Source organism: Nematolebias whitei, chromosome 3 (genome assembly GCF_014905685.2).
Source record: "Nematolebias whitei isolate Nwh7 chromosome 3, NemWhi1, whole genome shotgun sequence".
In the NCBI taxonomy this organism is placed as follows: Eukaryota; Metazoa; Chordata; class Actinopteri; order Cyprinodontiformes; family Rivulidae; genus Nematolebias; species Nematolebias whitei.
Genome location: NC_056500.1, coordinates 40,514,878 through 40,534,583, shown reverse-complemented (window position 1 = coordinate 40,534,583; position 19,706 = coordinate 40,514,878). Strand labels below are relative to the sequence as shown.

The window sequence follows — 19,706 nt, the reverse complement described above, 5'->3', positions numbered from 1 at the left end:
GTAACATTGGAACACGTGTTAATAAATAAGCATAAAACAAAGTAAATGACTGTTTTATTTAAACAACACAACACCTACTTTATAAATAATTAACACTTTATATTATTTATAAAGTGGGCCCCATTAACACTTATTATTAATATGTGTTTTAAACTTTAGATATAAGTATTTTCAAGTAAACAGGTTCAAGTCCAATTCAAGTCCCAAGTTATTGGTGTAAAACTCAAAGTTAAGTGTCTGAACACTTTTTCAAGTCAAGTCTAAAGTCCTAATATTAATGACTCGAGTCTCCACCGCTGATTAATTATATGCTACAACGTTTTGCCCAATGTGTCCTGGATCTGGGCGTGAGCGCGCGGCCAGTGGGCGCGCCCGCTGCGACGTTGCGGAGGCTTCAAGATGGCGGAAGCCTTGACAACTCAGGAGCAGCTGGTAAGGGTTTCTAGACCATTTCCCCCCTCGTTTACCTAAAATGTTCATTGTGTACACATGTCATCGTCAGTTCTGTCTTTAACCGGTGACTTTTCTAATACTTTTAATCACATATTTATTTTGGAAATAATACGATGTAGTAAAATCTGTGGCCCGTTGACTCCGATGTGACTGACAGCAGTTAGCATGTGTGTTAGCCTGAGAGCGTTAACGGGATCATTTAGCCGGCTATGTGTTTAGTTTATTCCATCTCTATTGATAATCTCATCTTATTGGGGATTGCATAAATGTGTTATTTGTTCTTAGGCTATTTCAGGAGCGTGACTTTGTTGCATCTGGGTAATCTTGTCAAAGTATTTATAAGGTTTTGTTTTAACCTAGAGATTTAGCTACCACATGTAACCTAGCGGTTATGCTAATAGCTATTGTTGACCTGCCTGGGATCTCATCAACAGTTTTGTCTTGTCAAAATCTAACTATTCTGTGAGGTTTTGAAACCATTAACAAGTTTGCCGCTTTATTCGTATATTGTTTTTAACCCACGGCATAAAAATGAAGTGGACTCCAGTTGTGAACAGCATCTGTGTCGGATGTGCTACGGAGTGTTCATGGAATTGGTCCTCCGGTTCCTAGCATTGTTGTTGCCATAGCTTTCTAGTAAAATGGGTGGATCCAACACAACAAATCAGATGTAAATCATGGCTGCTGGTCTTATCGAGATGTCTACTGGGTACCATCATTACAATAAACACACTCCTGACTGCTTGGACGATTTTTAACATCTCACATCCAGTCTTTTAAATAACAATTCAAAAAGTTGTTTCTGATATCATCGTCTCATTTAGGACTAACCAGCATCATATCATCCATCCGATTGTCCAAATTCATCTCAAATTTCCATCCCTGAATATATTTCTACACATAAAATAACACTGTCACTGAGAAATTATAAATGTTTAATCGGGAGCTTAATTGAATTTCTTGACTGTCTTGTTGAAGTTAAAACCCTGGGAACAGCCCTAATAACTAAGTTATAAAGCCAGTGATTAGGGCACAATGGCCATTTATCAAATGGATTAATAGTTATTTGTGAAATCCCATTCAAGATATACATCGAAGCCATGGTAAACAACAAAAATGTAAAGCAGTTATGTTATTAAAATCACATGTTTGTGATCTATTAATTACATAGATGACACCGCTTAAGTCATCTTGATATATTTGTATACATTATATTTAGAGGTGTTGGAGTATCATAATTTAAAAAGCATCTAAAATAATAAAAACAAAAAGCTAAAGCAGCCTCGTTTATTAACTAAAGCTTACCAGTGATTTGTACACAATTGTACAAGTTTGGTGCTTTTTCTGTGTTGCATTGTTTCTTTATTGTTTTTTTAGTTCACAAATATAAGATACAGTAGATATTATCTTATATCTGCCTTCACTGAGTGCCTTAGGTGTTGCCTTCAGCAGAAGAACATCCAGCTTTGTTGCTCTTGTCACGAGATTTATGGTTCTGTAATTAGAAACCGTTATATCGGTCTTAATTTTAGACATCTGAGGTCGATGTTGTTTGGGACTCGTTTCTATTTTCTCTCACTTCGTGGAATATGTGTTTTAGGAAAATAAGACTTCATCAGGAGAAAAACATCAGCACAAAGATCAACATCTTTATTTTTCTACCACGACTACACTTTATTGTGCTGCCATTTGCAGATTTTTTTTGTTTTTAATAGCATTATGCTTTCAATATCTATTTTCTTTTAGCTGTTTAGAGCTACTTTGTTTTATTTATGTTTACTCCAATTTTCAGTTGTTGACACCTGTAATACTGTGTTTTGTTCTTAATTTTTTTTAATTAAAAATAATTTATCTTGTCCCTTATATTGTCCCCAAAGTCTCTGGAATAGTTACAAAGATAAGATACAGCCCCCTTTAATTTCAAATTCTGCATAAACAATCAAACTGTTTATGCAGGTTGTTTATCATTAGCTTGTGGCAAAAGTGACCTTTTTTTAAGTTTGAGTTATTCTTCTTTATTATTGTTGTTATTATAATTATTATTATTTTTAGAAACAGACTTATTCAAACAAGAAGCTTCAGGGTCTGACTGAGGGTTGTCACAATACAAAAAAAATAAATATCAAAACTAACAACTTGATACAATCTTTGATGCTGCGAGGGAGACAACAAATAAAATGAGCATCAGTAGTTTTATTTATTTTTGCAAATAACTTCAGTAACCTTTTTGACTTTCATAACGCATACAGGTGCTAATTTGTGAAAATTTAAAAATTGTCAATACAAATTTTGTAAACTCAATATTTATAAACAAATGTCACTTGTAAGTTCAATGAACTGCAGGCCCCTCTTGGTTTATTTCCATATTTTTTACAAACTAATTACTGTTAGTTGATTACAGCTTTATGAAAAACTGCTGACAAATGTGCTGCAGTGTACTGCTGCAGCTGCATGCTGTGTTTCATGGCGGTTTCATGAAAGGTCAGCGGACCAGTTGCTCCTCACAGTTCCAGGAACTCGTCTTAAGCGCAGAGGTGACAGGGCCTTCTCTGTAGCAGGACCAAGACTTTGGAACGAGTTACCTCTGCTTGTCAGACAGGCCCCCTCCCTCTCGGTTTTCCCGTTTACAAACTCACTACTATTCAGTAGCTTTCAACACCAGATGATCTGTGTTTTGATCCTGTATGCTCCACACTGGTTTGTCGTCATTATCTGCATCGTTTTTATGTCTATATTCTGATTTACCTAATTTTGTATTTTGCTTTGTGTGTTACCTGTTGTTCTGTCTGTACAGCACTTTGGTTGGCCTTGTAGCTGTTTTAAGTGCTTTATAAATAAAATGGTATGGTATGGTTTCATGTGAAAAGTGCTACCAGTTCTATATAGCAAATGTGTTATATGTGTTATATCTCTGTTGGATCCAATGAAAAGTGAGACATACAGCATTAGTTGATTTGAACTGTTTTCAGTATTTTATGTCAAATTAAACAGTTTTGTGTTCATTTAAATAAAACTACCTGCTCCTTCCTCATCTTACCCTCGTCAGAAACTTGACTCAGGCATTTTATACAACGATGGTTGTTTCTTTTGGAAAGTTAACCCCATAAGGCCAAAAAGCGACGGAGACAGTTTTTTTCAGAAGCAGGTGCAGGGGACGGGGCATTTGAAGATGTTATGATGGACTACATTCAGTGTTGTTATAAAGCCCCAGCAACTCTTTGTTACATCTTACAGAAAACACAAGTGCAGACAGATTTCCTGCTCCCTCTGTGTGTTTGTTGGTATTATTTCTATCTTAACATGATTCTTGACCTGCCATTGTGTATCTGTTCCTACCAAACCCAGCCGGTCGAAGCAGATGATCGCTTGTCCTGAACCTGCTTCTGCTAAAGGTTTCTTCCTCTTGAGGGAGTTTTTTCTTTCCACTGTCGCCTTCATGCTTGCTCAAGATGAGAGTTCTGTGATGGAGTTAAAAAGCAGTCTGCTCCTCAGATAAATAATGTTAAATTATTATTTTTATCTATGAATGTTCAGTGCTCTGAGACGACTTCTGTTGTGACTTCTTGCTATATAAATAAACTGAATTGAAAATTCCAAAGTTCATGCTCGATAATCCAGGTGTAAAATCCAGCATTGTTCAGTCCGGTCATCTAGACGGTTTCTTTTTTTTGCGCTGAGACGTTTGAGCTGAGCTTTTTTGTGCTGTTTCTCTCAGCACTAAAACGAAACCGTCCAGATGAACTGACTGAACATTGTTGAATTGAAAATTGTACAACGATGGGGAACAAATTATCTAAGTATATTTCCATGTCCCGGGCAGCACGGTGGCACAACTGGTAGAGCTGCTGCCTCTCAGCGAGCAGGTCCCCGGTTCAAATCCTGTTCCGGAGGTCTTTCTGGGTGGAGTTTGCATGTTCTCTCCGTGCATGCGTGGGTTTTCTCCAGGTACTCCAGTTTCCTCCCACAGACCAAAAACATGCATGTTAGTGATTGGTAACTCTAAATTGTCTCAAGGTGTGAATGGTTGTTTGTCTCGTTTGTCTCTATGTGTCCCTGTGATGGACTGGAGACCTGTCCAGGGTGTCCCTTGCCTCTCACACAGAGTGACTGCTGGACATGGGCACCAATGACTCCCATGACCCAAACTGGAAGAAGCGGGTAAAAAGATAACGGATGGATGGACTTTCATGTCCCACTTCTGTGCTTAGTTGTAATTCAGTGTCTGTAAAGGTTGTTGCAGAATGCTACTAAATGTTTGCTGTATGCAGCCCTGATAAAGTTGTAACAATAAAAATAACTACCGGTAAGTTGTTTTGATGTTGGAGACTGCAGCAGCTCAGTTATCAGTCTGGGCTTTAGCCAGGAACAGATTGTGAGTTGACAGCACTGCTGTGCAAAGTTGTGGGTCAAAGAGGAAGGTGGCATTGATGAATAATTATATAATTCGATTCTAGATTACATTCAGGTTTTTATCTAGCTGATGAGTTTGTTGTTGTTTTCTAGCTTCCAGTTTGAAGAACAAATGCATCTTATTTTAGGGGAACTAAGCTGTGGATTTACAAGGTGGATTTACTTCGTCTGAGAGCGGGCGCCTCAGAAGAGATGAAGAAGTGTGCAGTGCTTTGCCTCACAGAAACGTGGATTACAAGTGAAACGCCGGACTCAGTCTTCCAGCTGGATGACAGACTTTTTTTTCGAGCGGACCGCTGCAGCGAGCTAACGGGGAAATCACGGGGGGGCGGAGTGTGCATTTACGTGAGTAAAAGTTGGTCCACGAACTGTACTGTTGTAAATAGCTCATGCTCGAAGGCTTTGGAGCAAATAACAGTGAAATGTCGGCCACATTATCTACCCCGAGAGTTCACAGTGACTTTTATCACAGTTGTTTACATTCCTCCGGACGCTAATGCTAATGAATCACTACAGGAGCTACATGATATCATCAGCTCGCTGCAGAACAAACACTCCGAGGCTCTTTACGTGGTAGCCGGAGACTTTAACCACGTGAATCTAAAGGACTGTCTCCCAAGCTTTAATCAGCATGTGACGATTCCGACACGTGGAGACCGCATGCTGGACCGTGTTTACACGAACGTAAAAGATGCATACAAAGCCGAACCCCGCCCCCACCTAGGACTGTCAGACCACATCTCAATCTTCCTGGCTCCTGCTTACATGCCCCCGCTGAGACGCTCCAGACCGGTTCAAAAGAAAGTTAAATGCTGGATCCAGGACAGTGGCCCCATACTGAGAGATTGTTTTGATCGAACAGACTGGCAGGTTTTCAGAGAAGCTGCTGAAAATGGAGGTTCGCTTGATCTTGACCAATACACATCCTCAGTACTGGGTTACATTAGTACATGTACTGACACAGTCTCCACTATCAGAAATGTTAAAAGCTACCCAAACAGAAAACCTTGGCTGAATGCAGAGGTGCGTACCCTGCTGGAAGCCAGGAACACTGCCTTCAGGTCTGGAAACTCAGAGGAGCTGAGTAGGACAAGAAAAGAGCTGGTTGCTGGTATTAAGAGGGCCAAGGCCACATATGCACAGAGGATCGAGGGTCAATTCATCTCACAAGACCCTCGGAGCATGTGGAGGGGCATTAAGTGCATAACAGATTATAAAGGAAGGAGTGAACAATGCCCCAAAGACCCATCTCTGCCTGATGCCCTCAACAAGTTCTATGCACGCTTTGAAGACCCGAACAGACCACCCAGCACCAGACTCACCTCACCACCGGATGAAGAGCATCTCAGCGTGACCTCAGCAGAAGTAAGGAGTACCTTCAGGAGGATTAATCCGCACAAAGCAACTGGCCCAGACAACATCCCCGGAAAAGTGTTGAAGGAATGTGCTGATCAGCTCTGTGAGGTGCTGGCAGACATCTTTAACACCTCACTTACCCTGGAGACAGTTCCCACCTGCCTGAAGACTGCCACCATCATCCCAGTCCCAAAAAGCTCTACAGTGACTGGTCTGAATGACTATCGGCCAGTGGCCCTCACCCCGATAGTCGCTAAATGCTTCGAAAAACTGGTCATGACTCACATCAAAACAACCATCAACATCAACGAGGACCCTCATCAGTACGCATACCGTGAGAACCGATCAACAGAGGATGCAATCTCCTCTGTGGTCCACACTGCACTCAACCACCTGGAGCAGAAAAACTCTTACGTCCGTATGCTCTTTGTGGACTTCACATCCGCCTTCAACACCATGATCCCCCAAACCCTGATGGACAAACTATCCACACTAGGACTAAGCCCCTCCATCTGCAACTGGGTACTAGACTTTTTAACAAACAGACCACAGTTAGTGAGGATCCACAACCTCTCCTCCTCCACCATAACCCTCAGCACTGGCTCTCCTCAGGGATGTGTGTTGAGCCCCCTCCTGTTTACTCTGCTCACATATGATTGTGCAGCTACCCATCCAGGCTGTCACATTGTAAAGTTTGCAGATGATACAGCGGTGGTGGGATGCATCACAAACAATGATGAGTCCAGCTACAGGCAGGAGGTGGAACACCTGGAGAGCTGGTGCAGAGAGAATAACCTTCACATCAATGTGAAGAAGACAAAGGAGATGATTGTGGACTTCAGAAGGAACAAAAACACCTACACCCCCCTGAACATAAGAGGATCTGCGGTAGAAGTGGTCTCCAGCTACAAGTACTTGGGTGTACACATGAATGACAACCTCAGCTGGAGCAACAACACCACCAGCCTGATCAAGAAAGCTCATCAGAGACTCTACTTCCTCAGACGGCTGAGGCGAGCTGGTCTGGGAAGCTCAGTCCTCACCTCCTTCTACAGGTGTGCAGTGGAGAGCATCCTGTGCTCGAGCATCAATGTGTGGCATGGAGGCTGCACAGCTGCAGAAAGAAAAGCTTTGCAGAGAGTGGTGAAGGCTGCACAGAAATCTGTTGGAGTCAGTCTCCCCACCATCACAGACATCTACACCTCCAGATGCAGGAAGAGGGCCACCTGCATCATGAAGGACCCCACCCACCCAGCACACACACTTTTTGCCCCACTCCCCTCAGGAAGGAGGTTAAGGAGCATTAAGTGTAGAACCACTAGACTGAGGAACAGCTTCTACCCTGAGGCTGTTAGACTCATGAATCTCTAACTAGAATAATCACTGTGAAAAACCATATCATGTTGCTGCTGATCTGTTTCATGTTGCTGCTGATCTGTTTCAATGTTGATGTGTTCATGCGTGCACATCTGCTCACAGACTCATGTTCATGTTTGTGGTGATGTTCAATGTTTTATGTTATGAGTGCTTAGTGTATATTTAGTTGATGTTTTTCTTAGTTCATATCTTAGATGTTATTACTGTTTTTCTTATACATTTTATTGTTGGATGTAACTGGGACCCTGTGTACATAATTTCGCTCCACCACATGTACCACATGAGGTGCGAATGACAATAAAGAAACTCTGACTCTGACTCTCTGACTCTGACTCTGAAATGCATCTTATTTTAGGGGAACTAAGCTGATTGCTGCCTGTCACTTGTTTGATGAGTCCTCTCATCCACAGCATCTTCCAGCAAGTGTTTGTTACTAACATACGGATGTAATCTTGACTAGAGCAAAGCTGTAAGGACGTGAGGGTTATTTTCTCTTGCTTCACCCTTTGCTCCTCTTTCTGGATTTAAACTTTAATGTATTCCCGCTCCCATTAAATAGTGCTGCCTTTATTCTTTTCAAACATCCATCGTCTCATCTTACATCTACTGTCTTGTTTGTTCAGGCTGTGGAGGAGTTCCTGAGTGAGGTGCGTAGCAGGGAGCTACCTCACAGTGCTGGGCTCGTCTCCCAACCTACAGCTGTTAAGTTTCTTATGGCCCGGAAGTTTGACGTCTCCAGAGCCATCGATCTATTCCAAGCCTACAAGGTACTGCTGAACAGAGACAGAACTTTTAAAGCATTGTAAAAGTTTGTTACAGAATAAATGTGATTGTAGAAGAAATGATCTGCTCTGGGAATCAGTAGTTGTCACAAAACCACTGACAGATCCCAGACCAGCTCAAAGGAGCAGCACTAACAGCTCTGAGCTCATTTTAGTCAAATCAAACTGCATTTGAAATCACAGGGCACTCTGCAGATATTTGAGTTAGCTTCCAGCTGTTTCACTCATTGTTAGATTGAACTACTGACGTCCTCTTGATGAGCATTTTCTGTTGTTGAGCAGTGAGCTGAAGGAAAGCATCAGTCTGGTGACAACACATTATTACAGCAGTGTTGTTATTAATCCCAGCTATCTCTGTTGAAAATTTGTAGGACTTCCAGGTGAAAAAATAAATTTGTAAATAGTGCTAATCCCTTCAATATCTTGATTTGGAACAAAAAGACACCCTTCACATGTTTTCATGTGCTAACAACGTAGTAAGATATGTTTATAAGATGAAGAAAAACAAATTGTATTTTTTTGCAACAAAGTTCATTATGGTCAGATTGTTTAAGGGTGCATCCACACCAGCTCTGTTTAGTCCTCTTTAATTGAACTCTAGTCCATTTGCCTAGAAAGTCCGGTTCATTTGGGGAGGTGTGAACGAGCAATTGAACTCTGATGCAGACCAAAACAGCGAACTCTGGTCCGCCTAAAAACCTAGGTCTCGGTTTGGTTGAGATGAACTCTAGCGCGGTTCAAATGCAGTGTGAATACAAGCAGACGGGAGACCGCTCAAAAAGAAGGAAGTGGACTACAGCGCAGGGCAAACAAACGTGCATTTCTCTTACCTCATACGGAGCCGTCAGCCGCCTTGTGTGAAAAACAACATTCTCCATGGTCTTCTGCCTCATCTTCCACTCATGTTGAGTCCATTGTTGAAAAATGACAAAACAGAAATCCTGAAACCGATAAAATTTGACGCCACTCCGTTTTTGTTTTTATTTCCAGAAGAAGAAGTGTCTTCTTTAGAGGTTTTTGTGTCGTTTCCTTCAGTAGTTTTTGGTGCAGCACCACCACAGGCGGGGGGGGAGACAGGTTGGCTCGACTGACTCAGTGCAGTTTGAATGTGAACCACACCAGCTGAAAATGTAAACAAATGTTCTGAATATTGGTCCCCAATCGAACCGAGTCTACCGGACTATCAGGTGTGAAAAGACCCTAAGACTAATGTGTTTTATCAGGTTTATTTACAGTATATTATAAAGTTTAGGGTGGGTTTGCTTTTGCTTGTTCAAAACAACTACCAGTACTTGTTGCTTCTTAAATCACTGTTTTCAGAACATAAAAATCTTGAACAAAATGTTTTAAACTCTTATTATTCAGTGCAGAATGGGTCATGGTATTTGAACTTTTGTAGCAGCTGTTGTTTAAAAGATGCATACAAATCTGAGTCTGTTTAACTTTAAACAATTGTTGTAAGTCAAAAGATACTGACCTCTCCCTGTCCATCCTGACATTCTTCTCATTAGAACACAAGAATCAAAGAAGGCATCATCAATTTAAACCCAGACGAGGAACCCCTGCGTTCTGAGCTGCTGAATGGCAAGTTTACAGTTCTGGTGAGTCGTAACCCAAGTGTGAACACAAACAGCACGAAGGAACACTATTTTACAGTTCACAATGATTCAAAATGCAAACAGAAAACCATAAGACAAGGTTCCTGTGTTCTTGCATGCACAAGCTTAAAGTTATTATTTATTATAAACGTGTATGGAGCAGCTATGTGAGTTGATCCAAGTTCATTTGTATTTGTTTTGGTGATGATCTTTTGGCATTTCCATCAGCCTGGTCGAGATGCTAAGGGTGCTGCTTTAGCACTTTTCACCGCCCGCCTCCATCAGCCCAATGTCACTACCCACAAGGCCGTTCTACAAGCCATCATCTACCAGCTGGATAAAGCCATAGAGAGGTGAAGATCTAACCTTCAACCCATCTTTTTCCTCTTCCTCTTAAAGTTCTGCTGTTGTTAACACCCCCCTCCCCCTCAAAATATGGCTTCTTTTTTGTTTCTATTGTTGTCTGTGTATTGTAATTTGTACTTTTATTGTTACCAATTAGTATTTTGAAGACTTGTTCATGTTAACGTTCATGTTCCTTGAAGTACTTGGGACACGAACAAAACTAGAAAAATAAAAAGTGTAAAAATGTAAATTTGTAATATTTTATGAAACTGAAATCAAATCAGTTGTTGCAAATTCTTATTTTTTATTTATTTTATTAATTAAGGGGTAATTGGGCAAACTCTGACAAAATACAGGAAATACTTTCATAAATTTTAACCAGTGTTTAACAGAATGAATTAAGAAGACTTACAGAATCAACTCAAATTATTTAGGAAGTGTTAACATCTCACCATTGTTGACCTTCTGCACTATTAATCTTAGTCTCATTTCTTCCCAGTATACAAACTCAAAGGGATGGACTCATATTTATTTATGACATGACAAACTCAACTTATGGTAATTTTGACTACGATCTCTGTGTCAAGATTCTCGATTTGCTCAAGGTAAGGGAAAAGGAAACATCAGCTGTTCTCTTGTGTGGTCTTTTAACTTTTCAGATTTTTCTCTCCTCATTTTCCCAGGGAGCATTTCCAGCTCGTCTAAAATGTGTCTTCATTGTGTCTTCTCCACTCTGGTTTCGAGCACCTTTTGCAGTTCTTCGCCTTTTTGTGCGGGAAAAGCTGAGGGAAAGGGTTTGTGTCTTTATTTCCCATCACAGATCAACGTCACATGTTATAAATCAAATCTATTCATGTATTTTTCCTCTTTTTCTACTTACCAGGTATGCACAGTGAAAGCTCATGAGTTGGCTAGTCACATCCCAGTCTCCTCACTTCCTGAACATCTGAGTGGGACATCCCATTACAGCCACGTAGCTTGGATTCAGTCTTGTGTTAACATGCAAACAAACTCTGTTCAGGGTGACATGCAAGAACACGACACACACGATTGCGTGGGCAGCTTGTTGCGCTCTTACAGCTTGGACAACAGCAACACAAGTATAGGTGCCACGCTGTCGCATACACATGTGAATGCACAGTTGGGTTCAGAGCGAGCCGTGGCTTACGCTAACTGCTACGGTGACAACAATGCTAACCCACACAATCACTTTGATGCAGTGGAGGTCAGGACTCGAGGCCCAGGCCAGTACCAACAGAGCTCAAATTCTGGCACAGACAAGTCGCAGGGGAACCACCAACACTGGAACGGTTCAGCGGTGAGTGCAGCCAACGCCAGCATCGGTGGCCCAAACACGAACAGAAACGGCCGTGGCTGCCAAGCTCCTTCCCACTCAGACACTCCCCCCGACACACCGCTCGCACACAAAGACAGTGGAGGTGCAGCAGATGGAGATGACACACACTCTGCCAACAGACCTCAGAGTGAAGCAGTGAAGGAGGAAGATGAAGAGGGCGAAGAGGAGGAAGGGGTGCCTCCGTTGCCTCCGTTGCCTCAAAAATCTCTGCCTCGCCCCTTCAACCAACCCTCTTCGCAGTCTCCGCCTTTGTCTTCATCATGGGGTCAGGATGATGAGAACCACTACACTGAAGTGTCTGTTCACATGCCAGATCAAGGAGGTATGACGGTGCATGAGCTTGTGGAGTATGTGAAGAGGAAGAAGAAGAGGGGGATCTATCAGGAATATGAGGAGATTCGCAAGGAGCCTCCAGCAGGAACCTTTGACTATTCAAAGTAAGCCTGAGCGTTCGCTCGCCTGTGTTTGTCTTTCATTTGGTGTTACTGATGTATGCCATCTCATCACGCAGCCTCATATTAAACTCAGGTCCATTTTTGCAGGAAATTGTCCAATCAAATCAAGAACCGGTACAGTGATGTCCTCTGCCTAGACCAGTCACGAGTGCGGCTCTGTCAGCTCTGTGATGATGAAGATGAGGTATTTTTGTCATCTGACTAAATTTTATTTCTTATTTCAAAAATCCTTTTCAGATAATACATGTATGAATGAATGCATCAGTGCATTCACATGTTCACATATTAACTTAAACATAAATATAATGATATTTACCATCCATCCATTATCTTCCGCTTATTCCAAAGTCGGGTTGTGGGGGCAGCAGCTTGAGCAGGGAGGTCCAGACATCTCTTTCCACAGCCACCTCTTCCAGCTCTTCCAGGAGAATTCCAAGGTGTTCCCAGGCCAACTGAGAGACATAGTCTCTCCAGCGTGTCCTGGGTCCTGCCTGGGGTCTCCTCCCAGTCGGACATGCCTGAAGCACCTCCCTAGGAAGGCATCCAGGGGGCATCCTTACCAGATGCCAGAACCACCTCAACTGTCTCCTCTCGATGTGGAGGAGCAGCGGTTCTACTCTGAGTCTCCCTGATAACTGAACTTCTCACCCTATCTCTAAGGGAGAGTCCAGCTACCTTGCATAGGAAATGCATTTCAACCACCTTTATCTGCAATTTCATTCTTTCAGTCACTACCCAGAGCTCATGACCATAGGTGAGGGTAGTAATGTAGACCGAACGGTAAACTGAGAGCTTTGCCTTACAGCTCAGTTCTCTCTTCACCACAAAGACCGGTACATATTCCATAATGCTGCAGATACTGCACCAGTCCATCTGTCAATCTCACGCTCCATTCTTCTCTCACTTGTGAACAAAACTCCAAGATACTTGAACTCTTCCACTTGAGGTAGAACCTCACCCTCGACCTGAAGAGAGCAATCCACTTTCCGGTTGAGGACCATGGCCTCAGATTTGGAGGTGCTGATTTTCAACTCAGCCGCTTCACACTCTACTGTGAACCGCTCCAGTGAGAGCTGAAGATCACGGCACGATGACGCCAACAGGACCACGTCATCTGCAAAGAGCGGAGATGGAATCCTGAGGCCACCGAACCGGAATCCCTCCGCCCCCTGGCTGCACCGAGAAATTCTGTCCATAAAAGTTATGAACAGAATTGGTGACAATGGGCAGCCCTGGCAGAGGCACCCTGAAGGGGTCCGACTTACTACCGGCAATGCGAACCAAACTCTCGCATTGCTTGTATAGGGACTGAATAGCCCATAACAACGGGCCCCCAATCCCATACTCACGGAGCACCCCCCACAGTGTACCTCGAGGTACATGGTCAAATGCTTTCACCAAGTCCACAAAAAGCATGTAGACTGGATGGGCAAACTCCAATGACCCCTCGAGGACCCTAGTGAGGATAAAGAGCTGATCCATTGTTCCACGGCCAGGATGGAACCCACATTGTTCCTCTTGGATCTGAGGTTCGACCAACAATCGGACTCTTTTCTCTAGTACCCCTGAATAGACGTTACCAGGGAGGCTGAGGAGAGTGAAGCTCCTGTAATTGGAGCACACCCTCTGGTCCTTCTTCTTAAAGAGGGAAACCACCACCCCAGTCTGCCAATCCAGTGGCACTGCCCACGATGTCCATGCGACGTTGTAAAGGCGTAACCAAGACAGCCCCACAACATCCAGAGCCTTAAAATCAGGGTGAATCTCATCCACTCCTGAAGCCCTGCCACCTCAAATCTTTTTAACGACCTCGACGACCTCAGCCACGGTTATGGATGGAACAACCCCAAAGTCCCCCGACTCAGCTTCCTCCATGGAAGACAAGCTGTTGGGATTGAGAAGGTCCAAGAAGTATTCCTTCCACCTCCCAATGACATCACTGGTTGAGGTTTACGCACCTCACCTTCATTGAACACAGTGTTAGTAAAGAGCTGCTTTCCTCTCCTCAGCAGCCTGATGGTTTGCCAGAATCTCCTTGGAGCCGACCGAGAGTCTCTATCCAAGGTCTCACCCCACATCCGAACTTTTGCCTCAGCAACAGCCAAGTCTGCGGTCCGCTTGGCCCTCCAGTATGCCTCAGCTGTCCCCAGAATCCCACCAGCCAACAAGGCCCGATAGGACTACTTCTTCAGCTTGACAGTCTCCCTAACCCGGGGTGTCCACCACCGAATTTGTAGATGGCCACCGTGAGAAGCACCTACAACCTTGCAGCCACAGCTCAAGGCAGCTACCTCAACACATGAGGCGCGGAACATGGCCCACTCGGACTTGATGTCCCCCACCTCAGCTGGGATGCGGTTAAAGCTCTCCTGGAGGTGTGAGTTGAAGATCTCTCTCATGGGTTCTTCTGCCAGGCGTTCCCAGCAAACCCTCACTACACGTGTGGGTCTACTGGGTCTGTCCGGCATCTTCCCCCACCATCTGATCCAACTCACTACCGGGTTGTGATCAGCTGACAGCTCAGCTCCTCTTTTCACCTGAGTGTCCAAAACAAATGGCCGCAAATCAGATGACACGACCATGAAGTCAGACATTGATCTACGACCTAGGGCGTCCTGTTGCCAAGTGCACTTATGGACACCATTATGCTCGAACATGGTGCTCGTGATGGACAAACTATGACTAGCACAGAAGTCCAACAATAGAACACCGCTCGGGTTCAGATCAGAAAGGCTGTTCATCCCAATCACGCCCCTCCAGGTCACACTGTCATTACCCACGTGGGCATTGAAGTCCCCTAGCAGAATAAAGGAGTCCCCAGCTGGCACACCTTCCAGCACCCCTGCCATGTTACCCCTGTAATGATATTTACATTTAAGTTAATATGTGAATTAGGGATGCACCGATCCACTTTTTTTACTTCCGATCCGATCCCGATAGCTAAATCTGAATATCGTCCGATACCGATCCAGTTCCGATTTCATGATCATCATTGATTTTATATGAGGCTGTAGTAATCTCTTCTCAAGTACAATTTGTACAAATTTATGCATGCATGTCCAAAAAGGCAACTTGAGGTAAGTTTTATTAATGTTGGATAAGTTTAAAAGTTATAATTAAATTCTGCTAACACAAAACGTGTTTTTTTTTTTTTATTCCTAGTTTTAAAGTGAATATTAAAGAGATTAATTTAAGTGATTGTTTAAAGGTGTTTTATATTTTTTTAAATAAGGGGCAGATATAAGATTTTTTTTCTTCTTTCTGCACTCTTTTCATTCAATGTTTTCTTTTTGATGATTTTTTTTAAATTATTTTGTTTCTTTTAAATGAATGAATTAATTAAATTAAATGTTAAATTGCTTCAAACACCTGCTAAGTTCATGGCATAAACCAACAGACATGTTCCTGTTTTTAGTATTTTACATCACTTTATAATGTAGCTGTCTTTTGTTTTTAATATATATAATTTTCAAATCATATATTTTTTATGATTGTCTACTGTTGTACTGATAAATATCTCCTGGAGGGTAAACTATATCTTGGATGCAAGTATCAAGCTGTGAAATCCTTTGTTTTCTACAACTGATAGTGGTTGGTCATTAATTATGAAGTTTAGCAGCTTCTCTGTAAACATTTGAGCTCCGTGGCTTCAGCGATGTCTACTTCTTGTTCAAGCCGAAGCAGGCAGCCTGATTTGGGGCAGCCGCGCTCAGTCTGTCCCTCCTCAGAGACGGGCAGACTGAGCGCAGCTGGCCGGGGTTGAGTCGCCTCTTTCGGGTTCAGCAAGAGTAGTGCCTCGCTGAAGCCACGTAGCTCGAATGTCCAACGTAAAACTAACTTTACCGCAGTTTAATGTGGCGCTATGGCTCTGCAGACATTGCACGTTGCTGTCTTGTTTTGTGGTGTTTCTAGTGTAAAATACTTACACACAGCGGACATGTTTAAATGAAAAGTTGGTTAGCTGTTAGCCACAGTGCTGCTAACTCAGTCCTCACGTTGTAGCTGGCTGCAAACTATGAACTGGATTTCCTGAATGTGAGGCGGGTCTAATTACTCTGGGTTCATGAGACAAGCCACCGTTCAGGAAATCCATTCCATAGTTTGAAGCCAACATGCAGCGCAACCACAGACATGCATCATGGATCGGAAATATCGGCACATGGATCGGAAAAATACGATATGTAAATTATGCTGGTATCGGATGCCGATACTGGATCGGATTGGCCCCATCCCTAATGTGAATCCTGTGTTATTTGTAGTTATATTCAGTGTCCTTTGACAGAAGTATCATCAGGCGTTACAGATTTTTTTTTCTATTTGCAGACATCAGATTACATAAATGCCAGTTTCATGGATGGGTACAAGAGGAGCAACGCTTACATCGCCACTCAGGGTTAGACACTGTTTGCATGCCTTACTTTTGTTATGATTCATATTTTTTGTATATTTTAAGATCAATCCACAAGCACTTTTTCTGCACTGGTTATCTTAGCATTCAGTGAGTTAAAATGATACGTATTAAATGGGTCAGTGATTGCTGGGACCTCTTTACAAGACAGGTTGTCAAACTTTCTGCAATTGCTAATATACCATCAATATATTGGGATGATAATTTTCTTAACATAAAATGTACTTGAACTTTTTACAGCATATGCATTTTTTTTTGTAGTCTTTATTTTCCTTTCCAAGTCAAGCTTTATCCTTAGGTCTTTGCAGCTACCTTGATCTGACATACTTTTGTGTCCTTCAGGTCCTTTGCCAAAAACCTTTGTTGACTTCTGGCGAATGGTTTGGGAACAGATGGTACTTATCATTGTCATGACCACCAGGTGAGATGTTTAGATATCTGCGGTTTGATCGTTTTTTCTTCACGACATGTATTCAAACTCAGACGTGACAGGCTAAATAATAAGAACTCATTTAATGATGTTCCCAGGGTTATAGAGCGTGGACGTATTAAATGTGGTCAGTACTGGCCTCTTGAGGAGGGCAGGACAGAACAGCATGGATACTTCTTGGTTAGGAATACACATATCCAGGTGTTTCAGGACTTTAAACTCTCCCACCTTGAGCTGTACAACACACAGGTAAATAAAACTCTTCTTGCATACATTTCAGTTTGAATCCAATTTGTTTAAAGGACTTCAGGTTTAGAAAGTTGTGGTATTGATTTTAATGGGTTTTAAGACATAGTTTGCATTTTGAAAAGGCCGAAGACTGACAAATGCATCTTGTTACGAGAAAAAGTTTCTGTCTCTTTTTCTGAACTCATCTAATGTTTTTAGTCTGGAGAAAAACGGGAAGTATACCACTACCTCTATGTAAGCTGGCCAGACTTTGGGGTGCCTAAAAGTGCTTCCGCCATGTTGGACTTCCGTGAGCACGTCCTTCGGACAAGTAAGGCTGCGGTCCACAACCTGGGATCAAGCTGGAGGGGGCCTCCAGGGGGCCCTCCTGTGATTGTGCACTGCAGTGCTGGCATCGGTCGCACAGGTGAATATTGTGAACTGAAGAAACCTGTTTACATGCATTTATCTGTTTACATTTGTGCTAATCATTCATTTCACATTTTCTCCAGCGAAATGTTAGTTTTTTTTCATTACTGACCAGTTTAATCAAATTGAAAAAGACTAAACTTAAAATTGAATTGTTTTCTTTGGGCATAATAAAGGCTCAATATGAGTTTTGCATCTGTTTTTGATCAGTTTTGGCTTTTATTTTGACACACATCATTTTCGAGTTGTAATCTCTCCGTCTCGTTCTTCCCTGCTTTTTTGAAGGCACCTTCTGCACACTCGACATCTGCCTGTCCCAGCTGGCAGACGTCAGCACAGTAGATGTCCGTCAGACGGTTCGAAGGATGCGAACGCAGAGGGCTTTCAGCATCCAAACCTGGGACCAGTACTATTTTTGCTACACAGCAGTTATCGAGTACGCTCAGCGACATGGGAAACTGAGCCCAGTGCAATGGTCGGACTCGGACTTGGAGACTGACAGCGAGTGAGAGACAAAATATGGAGTCGACTACATAAACAAGTCAGTCAACCCAAACAGAAGACACATAGGAATGGAAAAAGCGAGGAGCGTAGGACAGAGGTGACCCTTTAATCATAGGAGACGGAGCATGGTGGACTCCCAACAGATGCTCTTCCTTCACACAGGTGGATTGGAGGAGATAAGGAGCTGGAGATGAAATCACAGTGCTGTGGAGAAATGCACTGCATCACTCATGAAAAAGCTGGCCTGCCATTACCCAATCTTACTTAGCAAACTACAGGGGTCTTGCCCCTTAGCCTGTCTTGTCGACAGAAACGTCGTACAAGTTGTAGCATTTTTTTTTTATATCGACTTGCACTTGAGGAATGACGAACTCGAACTTCACCCCTCGAAGCCCTCCAGACTCAAGTGTTTGTTCCAACTTTTTTACGTTCTTGCTCCTCTTCACCTCGGAACAACTCTGACGACGCATCAAAATGCGAAGAGTGTGAAAAGATGAAACTTGAAAACATTTCTTCTTAGTTTCATTTTTGTTAGTTTGACTTTAAAGAGGAAATGATTCTTTGTGAGTGTTTTTGACTGATTACCTTGTGAGCCATTCAGTCCATTTCCATTTGTTCTTTTCATTTTATGACAAATTTATTTTCTATGACACGTTTTGATGTGCGCTTCATATTTAGACTAACATTTTAAGCCAAAGTACTCACCCTTGAATGCTTGGATGTATTCTTTACTGAGATATATTAAACTGAAGCCCATCTATATTCTTGTAACATACATGTATACTTTATTGTGCATATTAACTGACTTAATGTTCAGAAAGAAAATCCATGTAGCGAGCCACACTGAGTGGTTCTGGTTTGAAACTCATGGGTATGTCAGGTCTAACATCATCTTTGCTGTCTGAGCGTTCAGGTTGGACGTTCTCAAGTAATTTGGCCTTAACTTGATTCACTGCCTCGTAGTTTGTTCTTTCCTCTTGTTCCTGCCTATTTTTAAACGTTCCTCTTTCTGTACCGTAATTGTTTTAGATTCTCAAGATGCGTTCTGTCTCAATTTACCGTGCCTTCACATTTCCCTGAGCTTAACGTCTCCCACCTGAGTAGAACCACCCAAATTGATGCACTTGCATTGCACACGTTAACTGTCGCATCAGACGTTTTGCCTAATGTCCTATGGCACACTACTTTAAAAAAAAAAAAACAAAGAAAGTAGTGAATTATCTTCTAGTCAATTCTGGTCTGAGTCATAGCTGGGGTTTTTTTTTTATTTGACCTCAGGGTGTAACTTTCATTTTTGTTTTGTTTCAAGTGTCAAGGATCAGTTTCTGGGTTTGTATTTAAAGAACTACAAAGAAGAAAACTCAACTTTTTGTATTTTACTGTATTGTATCCCACTGTATTTGTCTTTGTTTTTCTACAATCCTCGAATGTTGGTACGAAACTACAAAAAAACAGACCAGTTATTTGATTTAATAAGCTGAACAAATCTGAACGATATATTTTTTATTGTTGACCGTGAAATTTAAGTACAATGTGTCACTTGTATTTTCTGTACAATCTTGTAAAAGAAAAAA

General features: G+C 42.3%; 1 protein-coding gene across 1 annotated transcript; it reads left to right on the top strand.

Annotated features, from left to right (window-relative positions):
- The first annotated feature begins 380 nt into the window (after positions 1-380).
- On the top strand, positions 381-18,578 carry ptpn9b (protein tyrosine phosphatase non-receptor type 9b). The gene is made up of 13 exons (XM_037674965.1): positions 381-432; positions 8,220-8,363; positions 9,890-9,979; positions 10,205-10,329; positions 10,821-10,926; positions 11,005-11,115; positions 11,205-12,115; positions 12,221-12,317; positions 16,457-16,526; positions 16,884-16,962; positions 17,070-17,220; positions 17,419-17,626; positions 17,914-18,578. The coding sequence occupies exons 1-13, from the start codon at positions 400-402 to the stop codon at positions 18,135-18,137; spliced, it is 2,349 nt and encodes a 782-aa protein (XP_037530893.1). The 5' UTR covers positions 381-399; the 3' UTR covers positions 18,138-18,578.
- Positions 18,579-19,706: the final 1,128 nt, after the last annotated feature.

Excerpts from the sequence above, each read along its gene's own strand:
- ptpn9b (XM_037674965.1), top strand. The coding sequence starts at position 400 with ATGGCGGAAGCCTTGACAACTCAGGAGCAGCTG. Across the intron at positions 10,330-10,820 it reads CTGGATAAAGCCATAGAGAG|TATACAAACTCAAAGGGATG; the intron begins GTGAAGATCTAA and ends ATTTCTTCCCAG. Across the intron at positions 11,116-11,204 it reads GGGAAAAGCTGAGGGAAAGG|GTATGCACAGTGAAAGCTCA; the intron begins GTTTGTGTCTTT and ends TCTACTTACCAG.